Raw genomic sequence first — 18,185 nt, forward strand, 5'->3', positions numbered from 1 at the left:
TCTTTGTAACCCATTGGTGGAGCCAACATGGGCATAGTTCTCCAAATTTACAAAAGTTGGTCATTCGGATCTTAAACCTAACCACTTCTTTATCCGGTTGTGAGCGCAATTGGATTACTTTTGAAGGAGTAAGGCCATAACGGTAATTTGTATAATTTTATAAATAATACATGAACCACAGATATTAGATTTTAATTAGTTCATGTTCATTTTATTTTGTTAGGTTCATACGAAGAACAAGAACAGGCTTGAATCAAAGGAGCTCAATGACCTTGTCTATGTCAAGTACAATCGATTCTTGAAGGACAGATTTGCTAAAAGAGATATTAGAGACCCCATCAGATCAAAAAATATGGACAATGTTATGGAGTGGTTAGTTGACGATGATGAGGTCGAGGGGCATGAAGGATTGATATGGGACATGGTCATGGATGCTTCAGGGACATCAGCTGACCCTCCTAAGGCCACTGAAGCTTCTGCGCAGAGAACAAGGGTGAAGGAAGAAGAGGCAGATTCACAAGAGATGGAGGAAGACAAGTCGCAATATGTCGAGGAGGGTGACGACTACGTTGACTCCGATGAATACGATGCCAATGCCGCTAACCCAAGATTTTCTGATGATGAATGAATGTTGATTGTTGAATAATTATTAAACTTTGTTAATTTGAAGTTTGAACTTTGATTGAAGTATTGTGTATTGAACATTTGAACTATTGAAGATTCTTTTAAGTCTTCAAGTATTATTTTCATAGTTTTATAATTTGGTTGGTTGGCATATTTTAAGTTTTAATTGGATATGGATTATGGAGTATGAACCGACTTATGGATTATGGTTATGCTTATGGAATGTGTGCTAAATGCTAATATGTAGTATAATTTGAATATAACTGATAGTCTGATACTCAAATAACTGCAGAATCCTTATTTGGATTCAACTGAGCTGCCCAAGTTCTGGGCTCCCGCCTAGGTGCTGGGCGGCCTAGACCCCCCAATCCGCGTAAGACCCGCCTAGCACTTTTTGAAACACTGGCGGCAAAAGAGTAGCAGATCCCTCATATTGGACAGTCAACAGACTAACACAAAAGATTTAGAAGAAAATTTTACAGCAAAATAATGAAATGTTATCCGGTTCCTGATAAAGAGCCATTACAACCTCACCTCGTGCTCCTTTATAAAGAACCTTAGTTTCTACTATAACTCATTGAACAAACACCATGAGTGTAGAAATACAAGGAAACCCCACAAAGTACTACACACTTCCTACCACATAAGTTTGAATAGACTAAGCCCAAGTAAGCTTCAGAATGTTTCTAGAAAAGGAAGGTCAACAATTGCTTCAAAAAGTTAAGCAACAGATGAGGCGGCAACAATGATAAATTGCCCACATGCAGGTAAACCAGATGAAGCTAACGAATCCCAATGGAGGTTCTTTTTTCTTTTCTTTTGGTGGGGACAGGGGAATACGATCAGGTTTCAAACCTTGGACATTGTGGTGAAGACCCGAAAACCCTAACCGCCAAGCCAAGAGAGCTACACCCCAAAACTTAAAAAATAAATTTTATCAAACCTTCATAAGTAAAGAAGTGAACAACAAACTGGGTTTAATTTTTCAACACAAAAAAAAAGATAATTAATTTCTTCTAAATTAATACCTGATGAAAGCTTCCTACTTCTTTTAATGCAAATATCATATGGTTCAATTTCTGACCCACGTTTGTGGTTGTCTTATAATCAAGGGAATTAATCTGCATACATAAAACAGATTTAGTCATCTCAAGCAATGCCAAAGACCATTCCAACTGGACAGAATATGCACTAATTTTTACCTTTTAAAAAAAATTCAGAAAAAAACATCCGAAATCTACATGGCTCATAGGCAATTGCCAAACAAGCATAAAAATAAATTAACTATTTCTAACTCGACATGGCGAATAGGCCCATCCACAAAAGCATGCACTATTATGTAAATTATAGGGCCCAAAAAACAGCATCATAAATATAAGAATCCCAAATAGATGATAAATTTGAAGAACATGACATATTGACAACTCAGACGGAATCCAAGTATAACCCATAAAAACAGAAGAAATTCTTTGAATAGAATAAACAAACTATTTTTGAGAACCAAGAAATGTGGTTGTTCACTCTTCTATGGCGCAAGGCAATAGCCAGTTGACAAAACATTATTATATGCTGCCATTAGATCATTACATTGTTAAAATACAAAAAAGCTAAGGTATTTCCAAAATCAGTAGAGTATTTGTAGCAAGCCATGTTTCATAATTTCTTCCTCAATTACTGCAAAACCTAATACTGCATTTTCTCATTTGGACACTACCAGTTAAATTTTTGCATATGTAAAGATTTCTTAGGTAAAATAAAGTAAATTATGCACTCAGAAGATTAAGGGTAAAACATGACAGAGACATAAAGGCCAAACACCATGTGGTACACTATTGAAAGCACATGGTAATGACTGTAAACCTGTGAAGACAAATCCCCAAACCAGCCCTTTAGACTTTCATCCTTGAACTCGCTTGACAGGTTCTGCATTAGCAATAAACTGCAGTAAGGGTGTTGCTGTGGAGATCAAGAAAATTACATAATTCAAAATTAAATAAACAAACTTATTTGAATCATAATACAAATTCACAAGCTAATAAGCAAATTGGAGAAACATCTAAGCCAAGAATCTCATAGAAGATACAAGCAAAATTACTTTATCAGAGGATGGGTGAACGCTTTTTGTTCAGATGATGGAGGGGGATATGACGCTCTGTTCGGACGACTTTGTTTTTTTGTTGTGAACGTGGGATGTCCCACAACATTCCATAGAAGTTTTGTATTTATGGACTATGTGTGCTGCTCTATATTTACTAGCAACAAAGATACAATTCATCATGAAAATGAAAAGAGTACATGAAGCCTTTGTGGGAAGAACAGCATGTCATGTAAAAGAGTGCAAGAGGCTCGCAAAGAAACAAGTTTTACTGTTTTACAAAATCTCTGTTTTCTAAGTTTAAGACCTTCAAGTAAACAAGAAAAACAATATGGAACACAAAACTTTTCCTCCACTGGATACAAAACAGCAACGTCCAATTGAGAGAACTAAGTGGCTTCTCTGGAAGACTTCAAATTTACAAAGCCAGCTATTGGATAACAACACATTAACAAATTTATCTCTGTAGGACCCTATTCTGTGGTCCATCTTATTCCTAAGAATTATGCAACTCAGTGCAAAACAGGAGTAGCCCTCAGATTACTTCGTTCTGTCAATCCAAACCCCATATTTCATTTGTGGAATAACTCTGAAAAGTGTGCTTTCCCTCTCTAAAACAAAGGATCATTTGCCACTTTCCCAAATTCTGATCCATTTCTTCGGTGCATCTCCTTTTTAACTACTCTACTTCTCTTTGTGCTTTTATGAATCTCATCAGAATTTCCTAGGAAAATGACCTATCACTAAAATTATTATTATTATTATATCTCTGTTTCCTTGATTTGTTAATACCAGGGAAACAATGGGAAATAACTCACCCTGAGCAGCAAGGGGAGGTGGTGTTATATTTCTTTCCCTTGCACATGCATATTTCACACATACTCACATACATCGTAGCACCAATGTCTTCTGGTTAATGACGGGTTGACTGAGCTCAATGTATACATTGGTCACTTTATTGGTATGAATGGGCATTCCCCAAAACCATTTCCCAACAACCAAAATTTGAGGAAGGAGGAAGAAAACCCATTCAGGCAGTTACAATCAGTTGGAAATTCCCAAACTCAAACAAAGACAGTTAGAACCCTGATTTCGGCCCTAGGCCAGGAAGGAAAATAATGAAGGCACATCGCTCCCCTGAAAAATGATAAATCCAAGTCCGGTCATGTAAAAGATAAATCAGAATAGAATGATAAATGCGGATAAGATAGAAAGGTTGGTTAGATAAAGTTAGGCCACCATAATTCCCACAAAGGGCTGACTGGCACATAAATAAAGATACTAACAAGAAGCCTAAAGGCAATGACAGCAACCTAGCCCACCATCCACATGGGGTGTTGAAACCAACCTAGCATATGCAGACCCCAATCCAACTGAAAAATCCATCATGAAGTTCAAGTAGCTTGTGTGCAGCACATAAGATAATCAGTATGAAGAAGCATCTTCTCACAAGTTCACTAAGGAATGTAAGCCCACTCGACATCACACCAAAATGCAAAGGGCCTTTCAGGTGAAGTAAATACCACGAGGTAAAACCTTAGACGGACATAAAAACTAGAAACATACGAAAAGTTTAATGAGGGGTCAACGAAATTATAAGGATAGTTACCCCAGAACTTGACAAATATTCAGATAATTGTAGCATATTATGTGCAGCTTTATTTTTACTCTGCTTCCACTGACTGTCCTTTCCTCCCAAAAGCTCTGAGTATAATTTCTTAACCTCAAATTCAACCTGCAAATGCATATGAAACTCATAAGCTTGATTCCAGGGTGTAGGTTTGAAGAATGCATTCAACAGTGAATTTGTTTTCTCGAATGTTAAATTAAATTCAAAGTAGATTACTGATTAATAACAAAAATCAAATCTACAAAGATTCGCTTGAAAGAAAATCACCTTGGACGTCTCAAGAAACAGTATTATCATTGCATCTTCCCCAATTTGCTGAGCATCTCCTACAGAAATGACAATGTCCCGCAGTTTTTTGTTTGAAGTCTGCATGTTAAAAAAGTGGAGGTATTCAATTGAAAATTTTTACCTTAAAACTCATAAAATACCAAGAGGAAGACTTCTCTTCTCCTTAGAGGTGGATTACAGAAGCTTGCCCCATCATAGTTTGCGGACAACACTATGATGCTTAGGCATGTACCAGTGAAGCAAACTTCACTACGAAAGTTTGTGATAAGATGCCCAAGGGAGGTGTAGTAGAACTTTGGACGAGAAAAGGTGAAAGGCTAGAGAAGGGAGAGATATAGTAATTGGCTAGAGTGCTGGTACAAAGAACGGTTTCCCTTCTAACAGCTAAGCTGCAGCAATCGGATTCATTATCGGTAAGATAGAATTGGAGAAAAGCGTGTTGTGTATGGAAAATGAAAAGGATAGAACTAATTTTGAAAAATGAAGGAGTCCAAGGTTTTTGGTATATGCATTCCTGAGATGTTTCAATATTGGTGCTGGGAAAGAACAGTTTCAAAAAGGAAAGGAAAGCTACTCATATTTTGAATGTTTAGGTAGCATATCTTTTTCCAGAGATTCACTTTCCAAGAATCATAAGAGGCAAGCAAAATCCACCCAGAGTCTGAAATTGTTATCCCCTTGACTTTCTAACAATCATAAAAATATTGCCAGGAATAGGAATCACAAAATGTGGAACTGTTTTGGGGGAGGAGGAAATCTATTCAATATGTCTCACCACATCGGACGAAAGAGGCTTATGCATGAAAAGTTGGTAAGGAAGACCGATAGTGCATAATTATGATTTGTGAGCCTTCAACCATCTTCTCAGCACAAAAGATGCATGATGCATGAGACCCAGCATGGCAATGGATGAGAGGGAAAAGACGTTTGATGTCATGAAATCCCACCAGAATTGCAAATCCTTCTTTGGATGAATAAATCACATCTTTTGGCTGGATTATGAGAACGAATCTTAACAGGGGAATGACCTTCAGTGTTGTTCTAAAACATTTTTTCTTGTGATTCAAGGATGATATGAAATTGTTGGATCAACTTTTCTACATACTCTGAATGGAAGTTTGAATCATTCTCAAAGGCACTTTTTAACTTTTATGGCTGACAGGTGAGGCTTTTGACAGTGTGGAGTAGGCATCGAAATCAGTACAGTTGAACTAGAGGAATCTCTTTTTAGTGAAGTTGTGCAAGTTGATAACTTGGTGCAACTAGTATGCAGCAACAAATATGATTTTACAGTCAAAGTTCTGGATGTGCAAAATATGTACAAGATAGCCTTACAGATATCATTATGTGCGAACTACATTAAGAAGTCATAACAGAAACTAATATGCATCCAGCCAACACTGTTGGTGCAGTGGATCCCATTACATATAGCTCGGGTAGTGGATCCCATTACCTACTGGTGCATTAAGGCTGAATTTTGGTAAAAGCTTGAAAAGCAAACTGTCTCCAGCAGCCACATGAATGGAGATTCTGGGCTTGTTAAATATTATCACTACCCAGAAGTGGACTCATCTAACATCAAAACTCAAGTCCAAAACATCACAGAATACATATTTATGCCAACAGTTATGCTAAAGTTTTTTCATTGATTACATTTGCATAGTTAAATGACTAAGAAGGGATCCATACAAACAAAGAATCAGGTTTCTGAGTAATTACAGAAGTTAATGGCCCTTGTAAGTTCGATTAATCTATGTGACCCAATTAATTGGGAAAAGGCTCTCGTAATGATGATGGGGATGATGATCTCATTAGTCATTAGGAAGGTATTGGGATAGTAGAATTTTTGCCACTATTATTGCTGCCTACATTCTGTAATTTGTTTCATTCTTGTTGACTTGAACAAATATAACATTTAGCACAAGAAACTTGAAAAAGTCTGAGACAATGGCTTACAGATCTATGAAGAAAGAGCCAGCGGAGTGAAACATTGCAATTCCTAACCAAAGAAAGAAGAGTTTGAGAGTTACTCAAAACATAATCTACACTATGTGTAATGTCCGACTTGGCAGAAGTTATCTTCGACGAAAGATCCTTAACCTGCACAAAAAGTACATCAATCAAGAAATATGCACTGAAAAATAATATATGCAATAGGAATAACGTCTATGGGAACTTGATATACTCCTTGATCAATCAAAATAATGCTAAAATTGACATGGTGTAACTATGATAAGAAGCCAAGAAAACTTATCACTTATACAAACAATAAAATATGAGGAAACAAATAGTAAAACATATGTAAGTGAGCAAATTCTAATACTACTCTATTGTTATCATCTTATGCCTGAGACAAACACGACGCCACCGTAGAGATTGTATGGGAAGTGTAGATAGGGTGAATATTGTCACCATATAGAGCATAAGATATACATAATTACATACCAAAACAAAAACATATTTATACAACAGACAGCTACCACATGCACATGCACATGCACATGCACATGAAAATGCACGTGCACGCGCGCACACACAAAAAAAAAAAGACAGGATGAAGGATGAAGTGCATTTGACAGCTTTACTGAAGCCATATTAGTTATTCATTGAAGATCTATATGAAACAGCTTATGTAGGTATCCAAGAAGCACCCTTATGAACTTCATCTTACCATTGACTTTTGAAGCCATATCTAAATTGAAGTAAATAGCAAAAAAGGAAAATAAACTAATGAAATCATTGTAGATGTCTTCTTAGAGTTTACATCCCGAAAATTTGTGGGGCCTCTACAGCATAGCTAGATTGTTTTTTTACCCAAGGGAGTGAATGGCGGAAGTACTCCCACAGGAGCACAAGATCGTAAATTTTCAACATGAAATTTCTGAATTTAGAATCGTAAATGCAGGACAAAAATAACAAATTGGACCACCGCTAAAATTTAACCCCATAATATTGGCCCCAATTGCATTTTTCAAAATGATATAAATTAAGTCTGGTCCATATCAGTATGTAAAATTGGTTTTTTCCTCTTTGGCAGAACATTAATATATGATATTGCAAAACGTTTGAGGGTAGGAATGGTTAAAGTAGGATGTTTGAGGGTAGGAATGGTTATATGGGAGGAATATGTTCTCACTCTCCTAGTTTACAAATTTACTTTCCACTATTTTGTCTTCACTGACTAAGGCTTACATTTTTCTTTCTCTTGTTGGGCATCAATTTACTACCGGTTGTTATTTACTTTTCAAACATTTTCTTCATTAAGTTTTGTGATTTGCATAATTTGATACTAGTAGATGCATCTTTTAGGCTATTAATGAAATCAAAATATATTGGGAGAGGTGTTGTAGGCACAAGGTCAGAGCGGCAGAGCCATAATGAGATGTCAACAGTTCCAATTCTACCCCATTCATCATCATCATCCTCATCATCATGGCCTTCTCCCATTTAATTGGTGTCGGCTACACAAATCCTGATCTGTAATTTTGCTCTATCAAAAGTCATACCTTCAGTGAGACCATAAATCCCTCATATCTTTTCGGACTACTTCCCACCATGTCCTTTTGGGCCTACCCCTTGCCTTTTTCCGTCCTTCCACTAGAACTAAGCCCACCTTAGTCTACTCTCTCATCTTATCGCCTATTAGTGCCATACCTAAATTCTCCCAAATGGATTCATTTCAAATTTTATCCCTTCTAGCCTTTCCACTCATCCATCTCAACATACTTATCTCCGCTACACTCATTCTATAGGTATATTGTTTTTTGTCTGCCCAATATTCCACCCCATAGAGCAAAGCTGGTCTCATAGTTGTCCTATAGAATTTGCCCTTCAGCTTCATTGGCATACGGCAATCACATAAAATTCCAATTGCACATCTCCACTTAGCCCACCCAGCTCTAATTCCATGTGCGACATCTTCCTCAATCTCTCCATTTTTCAGGATTATTGACCTATTTTCTGTCAATATTAACTACTTCCTCGTCTCCACTCCTTTTATTACTAAACTTGCATTCCATATACTCTGTCTTAGTCTGACTAATTTTAAAACTTTTGGATTCTAGAGCATCCCTCTAAAGTTCTAACTTTGTGTTGACACAGTTTCGAGCCTCATCAATCAAAACCATGTCAACTGCGAAAAACATGCACCACGGTACCTCATCCTATAGGTGCCAGTTAAGTCGTCAATAACTAAAACAAAGTGATACGGGCTCAATGCTGACTCTTGATGTAGACCTATTGTCACTGAAAAGTCGCTCGTCTCTCCACAAGTTGTAAGTACACTAGTTAGAACTCTATCGTACATATCTCTCATCAAGTCGATGTAGTGTCTAAAAACTCATTTCTTTTCCAACACCCGTCAAATCAAATCTTTGAGGTACTTTATCATAAGCTTTCTCTAGATCAATAAAGACCATGTGGAGGTTTCTTTTCCAACACCCACCAAATCATAAGCTTTCTCTATCATAAGCTTTCTCTATCAAACTCTCCACCTTTCGTTGACCTTGTCATCCTTCACCAACACCCTTTGATCCCCATTCTTAATGCACTTAATATGGTTTAGATCCCTACACCTTTTCTCTCTTATTTTTGTTAATTTCAAGACATCTTTTTTCACCTTTTCTTGTTCCAATTTATTATATAGATTATCATACACCTCAAGTTTAGCTTTACTTACTATTTGTTTAGCGTTTTTCTTAGCATTTTTATATTCTTCTAAGTTTTGACCATTTCTATTACACTACCAAGGTTTATAACATCATCGTTTTTTGTTAATGGCCTTCTGAACCTCATCACTCTACCACCAAGTTTCTTTATCGGAGTTTCTTTTCCCTCGAGATTCTCCTAAAACTTCTTTTGCCACTTTCTTGATCTAGTCAGCCATCTCATTCCGTATTACATTAACATCATGTTCAGAGTTTCATTTTTCTTCTTCAACTAATTTATCCTTAAATAAGCCTATTTTCTCATTTTTTAAATTCCACCACCTAGTTCTTGGACACCCATTACTTTCACCCCTTCTCTTCCATGTCTTTGCAAACATCCATAGCCACGAGCCTATGTTGGCTAGCGAAACTCACCCCTGGGATAATCTTGCAGTCTTTACATGATGGTCGATCTACATTCTTCACTAGAAAGAGGTCTATCTGAGTTTTATGTAATCCACTTTTATAGGTTATTAAATGTTCATCTCGCTTTTTAAAGTAAGTGTTTTCTATTGCTAGCTCATAGGCCATAACAAAATCTAGAATAGTCTCCCCCATCTCATTTCTTTCTCCAAACCCATATCGCCTATGTACCCCTTCATATCTTCCACTATCCTTCCCTACATAACCATTTAAGTCTCCTCTTAAAAAGGCCCTCTCTCCATTTGGTATGTCTTGGACTATTTCATCTATGTCATCCCAAAATTGTCTCTTAATTCTATCATCTAATCCTACTTGTGGTTCATAAGCACTAATCATGTTAATTATCTCTTCCCCTAGTACAAGTTTAATTAATAAGAGCTATCACATATTCTTTTGAGATTAACTACTTTATCTTTTAAATATTTATCTACTATTATGCATACGCCATTTCTATCATTATCATTTCCTATATATCAAAAATTTATACCCATCTATTTCTTCAGCTTGTTCTCCTTTCCATTTTAGTTTCCTATAGACAAACTATATTTACTCTCTTTCATCTCATTGTATCCACTCCATATTCTTACCTGTAAGCGTTTCTACATTCTATGTGGCTAGACGAATCCTATTCTCATGGACAAGCTTCTTTACCCGTGTTCATCCAAGATGTCGTAGGAACCCTTGCCTATTTTTCACCGCAACCGGGCGGCACTGTGGCGCGTCGCTTCTGAGGAATGCCTTAGCTAACCCTTGCTCATTTCTCACTGTACTCGGGGTCCAATACAGCGCATTGCTTTTGGGAAACACCCTAGCTACCCCTTGCTCATTTCTCACTGTACCAAGGCTCATTAACATTCAAAAAACAAATTGAAATCAAAATACATTGATTGAACAATGGCAGAGTTCAGTCCATCAACCACTCATCATGCAACAACAAACACAAGTGCAAGAATGCTCTAACTAAAGAAATGTTTTGTTCTTTAAAAAATAAAATATTGTTGAATGACTCATTTCCCTTCATAAAAATCAACCAAGAAACAACTCCACAGAACATAATCCATTAATCAGGATTCAATAGTGAGAAATATGTAAAAGTTGAGTAAATGAAATCTAGAAAATGCAACACGCAACTAGAAAGAGAATAACCAAAAACAAGCCATTTAGGACCCAATCATAAAGTATTTTTATATTTGACTTCTCTTGATTAGCCATTTTCTTTGAAATCCATGTCATCCAGGTAGAGTCTCCATCGTACTCTCATCTGCTGATCGGAATCCGGTAAGCAAACTAAGGTTTTCAATGGGTGCCTAAAGGTTTTCCCCATGTTTTGCTCAACACCATAGATGGTGGAATGTGATTCTTAACATCTTTAGATTGGTTCAAACTTCAAAGAGAAATCCCCCAGGCCCTCACTCCTAGAGATCTAATGGACAAGGTTTTTGGCCTTAGTGCTTTTGAAAAAACTCATTTCTAACCATTCTACATGGAAAACAAGCTCAAAAGTGAATTTCCTTGCTAGGGTAGGATTTCCAATGGAACATTAAGAAGTGTAGGATTTGTTAGCATAATTGTTCATAATTATATTTGCAATTTTGTATACTGCTAAACTTACTCTTGTAATTGTAGTTCATATCCATTGTAAAGAACAAACATATAATAACTAGATTTATTTGTATCCTTCTCTAACCGTCAATTAAGTAGGTTTGAACCAATATAAATATACATCTTTGAGTGTTGCCCCTCACTTTTGAAGGAACTTGGGGTCCCGTCACTTTTCTCTTTTAAGTGTTGCCCCTCACTTCTGAAGGAATTAGGGGTAAGGTCATAACTTTTTCTCTTCGTCCTAAACTTCTCAATCAGTTGATTTAGTAGGAAAATAGCCTCAGTTGTTGACCTCCCCGGCATAAAACCAAATTTGCTTTCTGATACACCCGTTTCATGCCTTAGTTGTCGCTCAATCACTTTCTCCCACATCCTCATATTGTGGCTCATAAATTTAATTCTTCGATATTTCGCAGAATTCTGTATGCCTCATTTGTTCTTGAAAATAAAATACATACCATAGTACTTTTACTCCATTTGTCTGGTATTTTCTTTGTTCTCAACACATTGCTAAACAGCTTGGTCAGCCAGTCAATGCCAATCTCCCCCATGCACTTCTAAACCTCTATCGAAATACCATCTGGTTCTAAAGCTTTTCCTATCTTCATCTTCTTCAAAGCTTCTTTCACTTCTAATATCCTAATCCTATGAATGTATCTATGACCTTCGCCCTTATTTATGCCAACCGTTCCTTCTATTGCTATGTTCCTATTGTGTTCATCATTTAATAATATTTGAAAATAAATTCTCTACCTTTCGTTGACCCCTTCATCCTTCACAAAGACTCTTTGATCCTCACTCATAATGCATTTAATATGGTCTACATCCCTATATTTTTTCTCTCTCACTTTTGCTAATTTGAAGACATCTTTTTCACCTTCTCTTATTCTCAGTTTATCGTATAAATAATCATATGCCTTAAGTTTAGCCTTACGTACTATTTGTTTAACGTTTTCTTAGCATTTTTATATTCTTTTTAGTTTTGATCATTTCTATTATATTGCCAAGTTTTATAACACGATTGTTTTTTGCTAATAACTTTTTAAACCTCATCACTCCACCTCCAAGTTTCCTTATCGGAATTTCTTTTCTCCTACAATTTCTTTAGTCACTTTCTTAATACCATGTTATTATATATAACATTGACTTCATGCCTAGAGTTCCATTCTCCTTTTTTAACTACTTTATCCTTAAATAAGTCTATTTTTGCACTGCTTAAATTCCAGCAACTAGTTCTTGAACACCTATTAATTTCACCCATTATCTTCCATGTCTTTATGTAGACATCCATAGCCGCTTAAATTCCAGCACCTAGTTCTTGAACACCTATTAATTTCACCCATTATCTTCCATGTCTTTATGTAGACATCCATAGCCATGAGTCTATGTAGATAGCCAAACTCTCTCCTAAGACAACCTTACAATCTTTACATGATAGTCGATCTATCTTCTTAACTAGGAAGAAATCCATCTGGCTTTTATGTGATCCACTTTTATAAGTTATTAAACGTTCACCGCGCTTTTTAAAGTGTTTGCTATTGCTAGGTCGTGGACCATAGCAAAATCTAGAATAGTCTCACCCATCTCATTGCTTTCACCAAATCCGTATCCCCCGTATACCCCTTCATATCCTCTATTATCCTTCCCTACATGTCCATTTAAGTCCCCTCCTAAAAAGGCCATCTCTCCATTTGGTATGTCTTGCACTAGTCCATCCATGTCCTCCCAAAATTGTCTCTTAAGTTTATCCTATGGTCTTACTTGTGGTGCATAAGCACTAATTATGTTAATTATATCTTCCCCTAATACAAGTTTAATTAATATGAGCCTATCACCTACTCTCTTGATATTAACTACTTGATTGTTTAAATCTGTCAACTATTATGCCTATACCATTTTTAATTTATCCTTTCTTGTGTACCAAAGTTTATACCCATCTATGTCCTTTTTTTTCTCCTTTCCACTTAGTTTCCTGTAGAAAAGCTATATTTGCACTCATTTGCCTCATTCTATCCACTAACTCCATACTCTTACCTATAGGCGTTCCAACATTCATGTGGCTAGGTAATTCATATTCTCTTGGACTAGCTTCTTTACCTACACTCGTCGCAAGAACCCTTGCCTATTTTTTACCTCAACCGGGCAGCATTGTGGCGTGTCGCTTTTGGGATAACCCTAGCTCATTTCGCACTAGATCTGAGTTCTAGTATAGCACGTCGTTTATAGGGAAAGCCCTAGCATAGGCAGATATCGTAGATTCCTGATTTATGAAAAGGTTACGTTTGTTACCTACCTAACACAACCCACCCCTTTCACCTAGACCCACCCCTTTCACCTAGGCTTGGGATGGGTTAAGGGAAAGTTTATGGTCCTCACCCTTCTTAGACTCACTAGAAACCCTAACTACTTTCCCATATTTCCTAAGCTGCCCCTAAAATCCCTACAAAACCCGACTACCCAAAATTAGCATCCAGGTACTGCAACCTGGCAGTTTGCATCCGAAAACAGGTATCAACAGCAGCAAGGATGGGATGTCCACTAAAGGAACCGCCGTCCTAAAGACTTCATTTATCATGTTTCTATTTGATATGCCAGGAAAGTTTATGGCAAGAAAAATGTGAAGTTGAATAAAAATGATGGCAGTGGTGTCCATTTCAAATGTTCTTCGGCTTTCAAAAATGCAAAAATGCATCCATCCCCATTCCCTTTCTATTTGTCGACCCTTTCACATTTAACTGTTGCAAACGTATCTCCTAGTATTCACCTTAGCATAGTGCATCTGGCAGATATCACGAACATTTGCCGGAGAAAGACAAAAGGACAGTGAAGATCTTGCAACCTTGTATTTCTCCCAAGACAAAGATAGATCAATTGTAAAGTACATAAATATAGGTACCACCCAGCTATCCTTAAAGAGGCGGTCAACAATCTCACGCATTACAAAGGCATCATGTAAGAAGTGAGGGGAATAGCATAACAAAATGTATAAGTATCCAGCCTGAGTTGCCAATGCCACAGTGCGATGTTCAGGGTCTGGATAATGGCAAATCTGAGAATAGAGGTCATCATGCAGCAAGCAAGAAACTATCGAATCCACAACAGTTTTGGGGAAAGGGAATCTAGCAAAAAGATCCTCAGGTTTCTGGACTGAAATCATAGAGCCAAATGAGGACTTTAAAAGAACACATTGAGAAGGTATGAAAGCAGTTGAAGAGGGGAATGAGGAGCCAGGTCCTGGTGCATATGCACGACAAAGCAAGCGTATGAGATCAAGATTAGAAGTCCCAAAGGAACCATCAAGGCGCATAAATGCAACAAGCAATTTCTCCCGCAAAGTGCCACCCATACGATGCTCCAGTAGGAGCAATAGAACTCCAAAAAGCACTAACGATTCTGATAACAACTGCCGACAGCGCTGCATCTCCAAGACACTATCCAGAGTACTTTGTACATACACACCTTCCTGCCAATATACACAGCATAAGTAACTGATAGGGAGAAGGAAGATGATAGTTTTTAAATACTAAAACAAAAAAGTTAAAAATATGAAATTTATGGCTTATTTGGATTGTCTATAAGTCATCAATGCAGCAGACTCATATAGGAAGATCTATCATATAACGTTTGATGCGGCACACTTTACTATGATAAAGAAGCATGCCTTAACATTAAACGGGGGGCTTATCCTGGAAGGGTTTAAACTCCAAAAGGTATTTTGTCCCCCATAGAGAACATTGTGATGCTCTGCACCAAGTTATCCATGTGATGCAAGCATGCAATTAAAAAACAGAAGCAAATGTCATGCTGTCAGAAACACTAGAATGATGATAATAGAATTTTATTTGAGAAAATTCATATACACATCCGCTTGCAAATAAGTATTTGTATAGATATAAACAAGGTCCCAACAAAAATGCTTCCTGTAAATGCAAAGTTTAGAGTGAAGCCAGTAAAAGCAGGAAAAAGCATTTTGCCCTAATATAGTTCTACTTACAATCTTCTATAATCAATTTGTTGAAAATATCAGCAAACATGGTGCAGTTAATTTCAAGGAACTAAGCACTTAAGAGGAACATGGTATGCCTCCATCATGAATTTCCAAAGTGTACAAGTCCAACAAAGACCCATTACACTGCGAACTCAACTTTCTAAGAGCCTAAGAATGCTTCCAACTCTGTCGTTCACATAAAATCTACACAATATAGCAGGAGAGTTGGATGGATCTAGGTGCTTGCTTAACATGTTCAGTTAGTTCCAAATGCACATTCTTTGCAAATCCAGATTCCTAGGCATGCTTTCCACCACTACTAAATCCATCTTTAGTACGAGGAATATCCATGTGCAAATTACTTTTATGAAAATAGAGAATCCCCATTTCCTTTGAAACACTCATGATAAAAATATTTAAACCACATGCTAATACTCAAAACGCATAGCAACTTCAAAATAAATTATAGATGTTGTATTGTGACAATAAAAATCAGTTCTCTGTGAGTATACTGAGTGGATATCTATGTCACCAACAACAGCCAAGCTGGGTTTAGTTTACACTTAGCAATCAAAATTTGCCTTTTAACTGTCTATTGTGGTACTGATGGTCAGACATTATTAAATCTTTTCCACAAGGCTAGTGTCTAGATGCAAATACATAAATTCTTACAAGTGACCTAACCTTTCAAGGCCTTATGTTTGCCAGCATGGTTCTCAGTTCCAAAGGGAATGATCGAGAACAATGAGGCTACTGAAGTCTGTGCAAATTGAGATTCGGTTAAAGCCTGAAAACCCCGGGTCATGAGGCGATTTTCTTGGGCCATTTTGTTTGAGACCAAAGGTTTGAGGGTTCCCTCTATTCAGGGTCAGTGTGAGAACCTCATGACGGTTGTGGCCAGGGCATGTGTGACTGTGAATCGATCATGTATTTCTGTGATTTGGTTTTCCCTATGTAAGTGAAATGGCCTCTGAGAGGACATAAGCCAAACCTCTGATTTATTGAGTTCGGTCACAACGTATGCACAAAACAGTCGCACTGGGAAGACGTTCTAATGAATCAAGACTGTGCACACATGTAGAGAGAGGAGCCCTTGCATCCACAAGAGTGCATTTCCTCGAGGGTGCACCCGTAATCCACTGTAGTCTCGAAGACCGAACCACCTATTCGTTAGCTTTGATGGTCCAATAACGTGTCATGGCTTAAGACTGTGTCACATGGGGGCCTATCTAGCTGATTTATGAACGTGGTTTGTGTTTTCAAGAATAGCCCAGTGGAGTACCATTTGCCCAGCCTCCCAAGGATCCTAATTTCCCGAGTTAAATTTTTCTGGATAGTAGGAATGAAGAAATTCAAATAAAATATAATTAAAAATGACTTAATGTGATTTTTGAGTATTTTTGATAAATTTCTTTTAGTGGAAAATATTTTATAAAAATTGTTTTATCAAAAATACCATAATTAGGACTCTTGCACATGTGGGAGTGACACAAGAGTGGCCAATGTGTGTCACCCCCATGGGGCCACCTTGCCACATCATTGCATAGTGGGAGTGATGTGGACTGTCTAGTTAGGGCATGCAAAGGTCCATTTGTGAAGTAGAGATATTAGACATGTGTGTTGAGACCCATGTGGATTGTTTGCCCATGTGTGCATGTATGACGTGTGCTATAAGGAAGAGGAAACGAACAATTACACTATGTGCCATATGGTATTATGATGATAATGGAAGTTGCTTATAACACAACTTATTTTGTTGGCTCTATGAGAGAGTAAATTTAAATTGGAGCAAATTACGTACGGACACTTTTAGGGGGAGTCAATTACCAAATGAGAAGTCATTTGCCCGAAATTACAAGCACTCCACCCCCTCCCTCCCCCCCAATTTTTTTCCCTAAGTTGCCCTCATGTCCGGCAATTCAAACATCAGACAGAGGGAGGGCTAATTTTAAAGTAAAAGAGTTGTCCGGCATTTAAAATACCGGACAGGGAGAGGGCAATTTTAGTTGTTTGATGTCTTGTATTCGAAATACTAGATAGCTTTATGAAAAAATAAATTGGGACTCTTTCTACCCAAGGATAAACTTTGGCATCTCACTCAATGAACTGGCTCTCCCACCAACTTTCTCCACCACCTTAACCTCACCATCGCCTTGTGCCTCATGTTTCAAAGCTGGGAAAAATAATGTCTTTTGTGTTCCACTGCAATTGGCCCATGTTAACGAAGGGTAGCGACTTACTATGGGATCTAACCTGTGAGAACCCAACTATTTGAACTAGTCCTTGAGCATTCAACCCAATTCCTATGTAAGATTAAGAACATGGTCAGGAAATGAAGATCTATTCTGAAAGGGGAAGATGGGGAAATATTTTTGCAGGAAGCATTTACAAGGTGCAGGTTGGGGAAATATTTTTGCAGGGAGCCTTTAGAAGATGAACATGACACGTCCATTACAAAGAAGAAGAAAGCGAAAGAAAGAGATTTGTTTTTTAGATCTTTGTGGGAGACTCAATAAACAGGAATTGGGTAGAGACAACCAATGCTCCCCTATTTTTTTCAAATTTTTTTTTTTAAAGAGATGTCTGGTATTTTGAACATCGAACAGCCCTTGTCCAGAATTTGAAATGTTGGAAAGCTCTTTAACTTTTAAAATTTGCCCTCTCCTTGTCTGGCATTTGAATTGCCGGACAGGAGGGCAACTTAGGGAGAAAAAAAACGTCGCGCGCGATTGGGGGGAAAAGTGTCCATACGCAATTTACTCTTTAAATTAAGAAAAAAGGGGCACACCACGTCGTTAGCATGTTATTGGTCATTCAAAACAAGATTAC

At 37.4% G+C, this 18,185-nt stretch overlaps 1 protein-coding gene across 23 annotated transcripts in view; it reads right to left on the reverse strand.

Annotated features, from left to right (window-relative positions):
- LOC18434282 (uncharacterized) overlaps nucleotides 1-18,185 on the reverse strand; it is a 70,284-nt gene that overhangs the window by 47,565 nt on the left and 4,534 nt on the right. For 17 of the 23 annotated variants that reach the window (XR_016057609.1, XR_016057607.1, XR_016057610.1 and 14 more), the window contains exons 3-8: nucleotides 14,133-14,831; nucleotides 6,594-6,737; nucleotides 4,617-4,715; nucleotides 4,329-4,454; nucleotides 2,485-2,547; nucleotides 1,653-1,745 (exon numbers count right to left, since the gene is read on the reverse strand). Coding sequence is in view for 5 of the 23 variants with exons in the window: in XM_088869574.1 (XP_088725700.1) it covers nucleotides 1,653-1,745; nucleotides 2,485-2,547; nucleotides 4,329-4,454; nucleotides 4,617-4,715; nucleotides 6,594-6,737; nucleotides 14,133-14,831 (1,224 nt within the window). In the remaining 18 variants the exon portion in view is untranslated. Of the gene's footprint in view, nucleotides 1-1,652; nucleotides 1,746-2,484; nucleotides 2,548-4,328; nucleotides 4,455-4,616; nucleotides 4,716-6,593; nucleotides 6,738-14,132; nucleotides 14,832-18,185 lie in introns of those variants that run through there. The other 6 variants (XR_016057617.1, XM_088869576.1, XR_016057611.1 and 3 more) reach the window with 4 other exon arrangements.

Source organism: Amborella trichopoda, chromosome 6 (genome assembly GCF_054954075.1).
Source record: "Amborella trichopoda isolate Santa Cruz 75 chromosome 6, AtrichopodaSantaCruz75HAP2 v2.0, whole genome shotgun sequence".
Lineage (NCBI taxonomy): Eukaryota > Viridiplantae > Streptophyta > Magnoliopsida > Amborellales > Amborellaceae > Amborella > Amborella trichopoda.